Raw genomic sequence first — 9,466 nt, 5'->3', positions numbered from 1 at the left:
TCCAGAAATTAGATGCAACACCCAATAGCTAAGCAAATCAGACTAAAATGTCTATTTATCTTAGTTACCCCAGTACTTTCTTTTGATGTAAAACATTTGGAAGACTGTTATATTACAGCCTTGTGGTATGCACCCGTATTCCTTACAGTGAAAACTTCCATATGCTCTTATACAGACTCCCTACCTTATTTTCAGAGACTGAAACATGCTGATAAGCCTTTTATTGTGTGTTGAGGTATACTGCACAACTACGGTTTTCTCTTTAGTGACTTTACTCCTATATTTTCAAGTTGGCTTTTCTATTTAAAAAAAAAAAAAAACAAAAACAACAAACAACCATCTATTCTATTTACAGTTTTATGTTTAGTAATAGGTCAAAGCCTCTAGGGTTTCACACTTGAATGAATTAAATCCTGGGGAATCCTATGTACTGAAAAAGCCAGATTAATTAACATAATCAAACATGTCTCAGTAAAACCAGGATCTAAAACTACAGTGATGTCATATCACATCACAACACTCTCTTAAAATACTGGAATGTTCAAACTGACAATACAAGTGTGGTAAATAATACATATGTGAGATCTTTATTCTTTACCATTATGTTATATGTCATTTTCAACTTTATCAGCCTGGAAGACAGTCTAATGTTTGTAATGTCAATTTATTGTTTTTCTAGGAAAATAAATAACTTTAACTTTGTAACTGACTATATAATGACAAAATATTGTGGGTCTGATTGACATGTTTGAACACTGGAGACAATGTTGACTTGAACTTCTGAGTCTCAAGGGTCACCAAATTTTACCCAGTGGTTTCTGAATTAAACCTGCAGCTGATCTATTTTAAAGACTTTGAATGATGATTAGCTAGCTGTTTTAGCTGCTTCCATTTATTAATTACTTCAAAGTAGGATTTTTTTTCTACTCTAAATTCATTTTTTGGCAGGTTTCAATTTTGCTAATTTTCTACCTCTAATTATTTAAGAAACTGCCTTCACAATCTTTCTTCCATCATGAAGCTATCTAAAGATACCTCTAAACATTTCTTGTTTTTTACAAGCTAAATTGCTTTAATTCTATGTTAGAAAAATATTTTAAAGTACTGTTCTTGTAGCACTTTTCTGAAAACTTGCAAATCTGTCAACAACCTTCTTGCAGAATGAGTATTGAAACGTGTTGAACTACAACTTGTTCTAGGATTGTTCACACTAAAATAATAATAACTTCTCCCAACTACCACTATGATTAGTTTGTCTTAATATTCTCAAGGACTCCGTCACACCAAAAAGTACATTCAATAATCCTTCAGTCCAGATGCATGTTGGCTTCTCTGTGTGAATATTGTTGAGTAACTGAATGACCTTGCATTCAGCTGTTTGTGTGTTACTAAAGTGAGCCATTTTATAAAATTGACCTATGCTTATCTCTTGCTGAGTGTTAATACACAAAGCTTGTCAAATATCCCCATTTTTAAGACAAAAAAGAAAGTAATCTTCTGTTACGATCCACATTAGGATCATCTCCCTTCAGTAACCTTAAAATATTTTTGACTTTTGGTTTACTGACAAAGATACGTAAATACTGGTTGGACCAGGAAAAGGATAGCTATGCATCCTGCTGGTTAAGAGAATTAGAGAGAGATATTAACATATTTTGGTGAAAAATTTTCATTTCAACATGGTAGTGTTTTCTATTTGTAAATAATAAGCATCAATTAACTTCCAGTCCTACTGAAAGTAAATTATACAGCACGGTTTATAACACATATGGTATACATATATCAGCTGTCATGTTTTGATCTATGAGCAACATTTATGATGTTGTTATTGAGATATATGAGGCAGATATAAATGAAAAACATTAATAATATAAATGAAAAACATTAATATTTGAGACAGATTCATACCACAGTGGCACCATGGATTTTGTTTTAAAATGGATGATCGAACAAGTCTCACCTTTCAATTTATTGTATTCACTAGAAGTATAAACAGATATCATAAATTTATTCTAAAGATTGGACATAGCCATGTGATCAGCTTTGTAAAATAGCCAGTAAGTCTACAGTTAGTGATATGGAAAAAATAGAAAGCTGGTAATTAAAATAAAAACAATAACTTAATAGTGAATTAAAACAATAGTGAAAAGGCTTCAAACTATTAGGGAATATTTTATCAAAGCCTGTGATTAAAAACTAAGTACACCTCTATGCTTCTGATGTCATTGAAGTCAACAGTATGTGCTTGAGTACTTTGAACTGGAACTTTTCATAAATCAAGAAGAGTTGTTTGAATCCACTCAGAAGAAAGTAATTTAGTATTCAATATTACCCATATGACATCTTTCAAAAGCTTAAAAACAACATTTATATTTAGGAAATCAAAATGATGTAACAGTGAAGCTGCTACTTAAATCATGTGTGCTTTTTTTTCCCCCCAGGGAAAAATGCACTTGCATCAGCACAAATAAATGAATTGTTAGACCAATTCACTATTGAGATACATAACATGCAAAGATAAACTGCTCCTGTAGAATCAGCCTCACTAAACACTTATTTTAAGGGGAGAAGAATCAACTGTTCTCAATATACTAAAGAAGTTCTCTACACTGATTCTGTAGAGCACTCACATTGGCAGACTGTCCTTGAGTAAATAGAGAGATTCTTTAGTTTGTTTGCTATTATGTTTTCAATTCAGTGTTTAAACAGGTTCTTTTCATGGTCGTTGCTGCCACCAGGGCTATGGAGAGAATGAGTTCAAAAGAATAAACTTCTTGCAAAGAGGACCTAAAATTTAGAGTACTGAATACAAAGAGTCCCTGAATTTATGTAAGCACTACTACTAAAAAAAAAAGTTCAGGGAACTGAGGAAATAAGAGTTATTCTAATACATTCTTCAGCCATACACTTGATAAGTATCAATAAAGAAATCCAAAGCTGATCTAAAATGTGTGGTAGGCATTATTATTTAGTGATACCTGCTAGAACAACATTGAAGAACTTCTGAGAAAGGAATAAGGATTTGGTGAAAATGGAAAACATAAGAAGTGAGATGAAAGCTGCATGGGCGATATTGTCAAATCAAAACAAAACAAAAGACAGTATACCTAGAGGTGGAACTTATGATTGCTCTAAAGATTTCTAATGAAATATCCTATTTCTAACACACAAGCAAAAAATGTTTGGTGGGTTTTTTTTTCCTGCATCTCCTTTACACAATGATTTTTAATCTCTTTTTTTCCTCTGACATGTAAAAATTATTCTGTATTTCATTCTCTGTCTTTCCATCTTCCTTTCTCAGTAATTATTATATTTCCATCAAATTTCAGTCTCTTTTACTCTTCTTCATGTGGCTAACCCTGCTGAACTTTTGCCTTTTTCCACATCTATTTCCTTCTTCAGCACTTGAGACCTCTGTAGCTTTTTAATAGCTTAAATAAGTCTCTAGTCGGAGATAATTACATGGACTTTGCAACCAGTGTAGCTGAATGAGTAGTGGGGCTGCTGTCTAACACAAATAGCTATAAGAAAAAACAAGACATCAGATTATACTGAGGTGAACACTGAGAGGGAGATGTGCCCAGGCAGATCCTCTTCATATATGGAGAAATCTACACCTGGACTGCTCTCAGGTTTCTCCCTTTCTTGGCTTTCCCAGACATTGTGTAGCTGTTCAAATTGTGTAGCTCACAGAGAGTATCCCTGCTCTACAATCTCACATATTTTCCTCTTCTGTCCTTCTCCAAGTATAGCCTTTCCTCACGTCTTTCCTTTTACTTCATGTACAAACCATACAGACTCCCATGAGAGTCTAAACCAGCATTTCTTAATATAGACTCATAAATCTTCAATCTTTTCTAATGCAAACAGCTCCTAGCTTGCATGAAATGTTTAGTTTCCTGCTCTCACCTGTGCTTGTAAACTATATCTCTGTTTTTCCTTCTCGGGAATAATTATACCTCTTACAGTGTTCCTTCTCTTGTTCTTCCCATAATCTCTTCCACCCTCCTCCCCAGCCAAACTTTAAAACTCTTTGGGTGTTCCCTGTTAGTCTGCCTTATGGAACTAGATAATCTCCCTTTCCTAAGAAGTAGAACAGAACAGGTATTCTTTTCCCATGTCCATCAGCACTGTACTTTCAAAGAAGAAGAGGCTGAAACACAAATGTGGGGTTGCCCTCCAGGCAAAGTAGAGCGATTGCCACATTTCCTTTCCTCAGTCCTTCCCAAGACCCGAGGTTCAGTGAATTCACCCCAGCTCTTGAGCGGCAGCTGACCTGAGCAGGCGTCGTCCCCATCACTCCTCCGACCCGAGGGAAGGCACTTGGCCAGAGTCTGCGCTGCGCACAGACACAGACCCAGAGTACCCGTGGCCAGGGGCAGCCCCTCCAGGGCGCCCCCTCGCCTCCGCCGTCCCGGGCCCGCCCCGCCCCGCCCCGCCGGCCTCCGCAGCTGCAGCGCGCTCGGAGGGTGGCCGTGCCCGGCCCCCGCCTCCCAGCCCCGCCGCCGCCGGGGCCACGGCACCCCCCGCGCCGACGATGCGGCCGGACGCAGGGTGCCGGCAGCTGGCAGGCGTGGAGGGCAGGCGGGCGGGGAGGTGGGCTCCCGCCGCCGCCGAGGGTCGGCGCCGCCGCAGCGGCTGGGATTAGGCTCCCGCTCGGCTGCGATGCAGAGCGGCAGGGCGGGCGCGGCGGGGCGCAGCGGGAGGGCACGGGGCACCGCCGGGCACTAGGCGGGCGGCTGGCGCGGGGTCGCCGGAGCTCTCCAGGGTACTGGGCGCCGGCAGCCCGACGGAGCCGCACCGCCGCCAGAGCCCGCCGAGCCGCGCCGATGCCTCGGACACCGCCGCTCCAGCACTTGGGCGCTCCGCCGAGCACCATGGCCCGGATTACGTACCTCCGCGCGGCTGTCTCTGGATTCTACCTGTGGGAAGCCGCGGTACTGCTCAGGTGAGTCGTTCTCTTTAGGGAAGCAAAGGTGCCCCGGCCGAGTTTCTCGGGAGGCTGAAATGCCTGGGACATATGCAGACAGAAGGTGGACGCTGTCGCTGCCTTACCCCGCCACTAACGCCCCGCTGCCTTCGGCAGGGAGGCTGCGGGAATGCAAACAAAATGCTTGCGGTCCACGCTTCACGAATGACTTTTTAACATTACATTACCTCGTATTTGATTTTGCATTTTGCAAGCTCAAGGCTGTGCATTTCCTTCACCTGCTCACCGTTAGGGTTTCTCTGTTTGATCTGTGAATTTTGTCAGTGCTTTTTGCAGGAATTGTAACATTAATACTCTTGAAAATTCTTCAGATGCAAGGTATGTGCAAAAGTTACAGAAGATAATCTGAGTTGAGTATATACAGAGTTATTCATTACTGTCTGTTCGTTTCAGTGAAAGGAAATTTGGGGATTGTGTTAGGTCAGAAAAGTCTTATACAGAAACAGATAAATGATAGCTGACTAAACAGATATAGTCTACTGAATTTCCCTCAAGAGGGAAAGCATTTGCTGTACTACTGGCAGTCAAGGATTTGTATTACGAAAGATAGTATCATATCCATAAATTATGATCCAAGTAGAAGACTGAGGTTTATATGGCATTTTCTACTTTCAGGCTACCACACTTTTCCTAGCTAAAGTAATGTTCTGATATTAACACAATAGCTCTAGAAGTTACGTGACAGCAGCATAAAAATAAACTTGAATCCTCTGTTTAAGGGTGAGGGGAGAACTTAAAACAGAAAATCAGACATGGAAAGTCATAAACATCAATGTCACCATGTATTCACTGCTGATGCAGAGTTAACTGTGCTTGTTACCAATGTTCTAGCTTTGTAGCACAATAAACAGACTATGGCATATAACATGGCAATGCCACACTATTATAAGAGACATTGTTACTTGACAAAGATAAAGAAAGTAAACTTAAATTTGAAAAGTGGCTCTCCAGAGAGAGTTTGTGGATTATATATGTAAGGGATTTACAAGCATCAAGTTAAAACAGGAGTGTGTAGTGCCCCATGATGATGGTATATTTCACAAGTGCTCACATATGCAAATCTTTCCTTTTTGAAGTTGGTTTCATGACTTGTTTTGTATCGACATATGTAATGCAAATAGTTTTTAATATGATTTTACATAATTATAACAAAAGCAAGAGATTTTAAGAAACTGAGTCACATGGTAAGGGATTAATTGACACTGTATATAACAGTTTAAATTTTCCAATTATATTGAGTGTTTAACCTTCACAGCAGGTGACTAAATCCTCATGTAACATTAGCAATACAAGTAATACTGTGCTATTATTAGTCTATTTCAGTTACTTTTAGATATTATATTCCCTCTGCATAGTATTTAAATGCCATCCTACTATTGAATGATTCATCCTTTATTTTAATGACATAAAAACACGTAATATATTCTAAGGTGGAAAAAAGGTGAAAAGTCAGTTTTGGAAAGCATATATGTAATTTATGCCACATAATTCTGGACCAGTGTTTAATTGTTTCAAAATATATACAGGCTTCTCATTTTGAAGAAATATCAAATTACTCTGTTCAGTATCCAAATAACTGTTATATTGCAATAGCCTTGTTCTCTTAAATCGACATGTTGTCATATGGATACATTTACTGTGCAAAAGGACTATATAGTCTGAGAAGGACTTCAGAAAGCTGCTCAGAATCTTTATATATCTTTGAGATATATCTCAATATAGAGACTGCTTATGACTTTAGGTCTAATAGTAACACCTGGGAAACCTACATCAATATGAGACACACAGGACTTCTCTCCATGCTTTAAAATGGAAAAAGTGTAAAAACAGGGAAAAAAAAAAGTTACAATATCAGAAACTGTAAAATTCCCAAGTTTCCTGAAGCCATTAATTCTAGTTCTTCTCCATCTTGAGCCTTGTGAAATGATTTCCATTAAAGCAAAGAGAACAGGGTTCAGTAGGACACTGCTTCTGCTCTCTGTAAGACACATAGACTCCAGCCTTAGCCACTACATAACTCCTTCAATGAGGAGATGGATGTGCTATGAATTTCTAGGAACAACTAAACCTTAAGTGTTTTACTTGAATGGATGTTTCAATAAGCAAAGTCTCAGAACTGGCATGCTCCAACATAGGAGCATGATTTTTTTAAAAAAATAATTAATTTTCAATCCCATATCTGAAGGCTCTTCAAATTGAAATGACTGTAACAAAATGTATAATGGTCATAGTAAGATCTAACTATCAATATAATTTCTGAAAGACCCTCTAGATAGAATAATACATTGTTAATCATCTTTCATAATATTATGCATGTTTGTACTACTGTATCCTGGATTAATAACATACTTATTAGTAATAACAGACTTTATAACCAAGAGTTTAAGCCTACAGGACTCTGCTGTTTTCAGAGAAATATTCAAGGACTGGGAGAAAAACTATAATCAGACCTAAAGCAAAAAAATATAATTTATTAATGACTACCAGGCCAAGTCCCAGTGTGATGTTAAGAAGAGGACAGAGAAACAAAAGTGAGAGTAGTAACTATGGGAAAATAATTTAATGGAGCCTAAAAATAGCTGTAATTCACTGACAAAGGAGAAGAAGAAACATTTCTATGATATGATCTGAATAATCTCTAGTGATAGGGTCTAATAATCTCTAAGACTGAGTATTCCTCTGACTTTTCATTAAAGTAATAGGGTTAACAAAAATTCCTCTGGATTTGCCTGCATTCCCAGATGTCTTGCTGAAAGGCAAGGTCGTATTTGTAGAGTCAATATGAAGGTCATATTCTTGAGTCAAACAATTTTATGACAGCTTTCAAACTTGTGTGGGCTCCAGCATAGATCTACTAGAACTACACCATCAAGGACTTGTCAGGGACTCTGCTTCATCCTTAAAAAGTGTAATATAGGTATTTTATGTGTAGACCTGTGTATGGGGAAAGGACACAATGAAATGGTAGGTGGCACTGTGGAAATGCAAAATAGATTCTCCCTGTATGGTATTTCTTTGTTTATCCATATTAGCATAGACCAAGAATCATGCTACACTTGCGTTACCACTTCTTTCCTTGTCCTGTTCACCACCCTATTGGCCTTATATTGAAGACGACACTGTCACAGAGACAGGTAATGTCACTTAGGAACGAGATTCTTGTAGGAAAAAAACCTCCATGCAATCTAAATCTGACTACCATGTTTGTAATTTTGAGAAATAACAAAGATATTTCAATTAAAACCATGCCTCTTTCATTCTCACTGTGCTAGTGACATTTTCTTACTTTTCAACTTCTCCTAATACATCCCTAGCCAACCGATGCTGAAAGCATCAAATGAAAGCAAGTAATACTGAGAGATAAGTGCTGTGTTTCTGTATACTAAAAACTGTAATATCTCCTCTATCAGATTAGTCTTGTCCAGATATCCTAGGAATCATGACAATTAGAGAAAGGGAAAATTTTTAGTGCTTCGTATTTTAACAGATTTAGAATACAAGCTTCAAATGACTTTACTTAGTATTATGCAATAATACCTCTAGGAAATTATTCCTGCAAATCAGCTTTTCTCAAGTAATGAACAATGAAGAGCCTTTCTCCTTTTTATTGATTTTCCTACTAGTCTTATGGTGTTTACTGAAAGAATCACTAAAAGAAGATAGAAACTATAAAGGAGTAGCTTTGCTTTACCATCAGAAAGGGAACATCTCGGAGAGCAGGAAAACTCAAGAGAAAAGAAAGTGAGCATGTTTGAGACTTTTTTCTAGCACAGAATCCATTATTTTTTTTATGGCTTCTGAAGCAATATGATCCTTCCTAACTGAAGTCTTGAGATGCTGTGTCAAGTAGTGAGACTAAAAGAAGAGTGTGGCCAGCAGGTCAAGGGAGGTTCTTCTCCCTCTCTACTCTGCCCTGGTGAGACCTCATCTGGAGTCCTGTGTCCAGTTCTGGGCTCCTCAGCTCAAGAGGGACGGGGAAGTGCTGGAGAGAGTCCAGCGCAGGGACACCAAGATGATCAGGGGACTGGAGCATCTTTCATATGAAGAAAGGCTGCGGGGACTGGGGCTGTTTAGTCTGGAGAAGAGGAGATTGACGAGAGATCTTATTAACATTTATAAATATCTAAAGATTGGGTGTCAGGAGGTTGGGACCGCTTTTTTCTACAGTAGATGGTAACAGGACAAGGGATAATGTGATGAAGCTGGAACAAAAAGTTCCAGTTAAACATAAGAAAAAACTATTTTACTATGAGGATGACGGAGCCCTGGCACAGGCTGCCCAGAGGGGTTGTGGAGTCTCCTTCCTTGGAGGTCTTCAAGACCCGCCTGGACATGTTCCTATGCAACCTTATCTTGGTAAACCTGCTTCTGCAAGGGGGTTGGACTAGATGATCTCTAAAGGTTCCTTCCAAGCCCTACCATTCTATGATTCTATGATTCTATGATAAAAAGAAAGAATGAAGGTAAAAAGTGCAA

At 38.6% G+C, this 9,466-nt stretch overlaps 1 protein-coding gene across 1 annotated transcript in view; it reads left to right on the top strand.

The window, feature by feature from the left end:
* Positions 1 to 4,829: 4,829 nt before the first annotated feature.
* The window catches only part of GLRA3 (glycine receptor alpha 3), an 82,268-nt gene continuing 77,631 nt past the window's right edge, over positions 4,830 to 9,466 (top strand). The window contains exon 1 of the mRNA XM_061993114.1: positions 4,830 to 4,948. Coding sequence (XP_061849098.1) covers positions 4,830 to 4,948 — 119 coding nt within the window. The remainder of the gene's footprint in view (positions 4,949 to 9,466) is intronic.

Source organism: Colius striatus, chromosome 3 (assembly GCF_028858725.1).
Source record: "Colius striatus isolate bColStr4 chromosome 3, bColStr4.1.hap1, whole genome shotgun sequence".
NCBI classification, from domain to species: domain Eukaryota; kingdom Metazoa; phylum Chordata; class Aves; order Coliiformes; family Coliidae; genus Colius; species Colius striatus.
The sequence above is the reverse complement of the archived record's forward strand: the minus strand, read 5'-3'. Positions and strand labels throughout refer to the sequence as shown.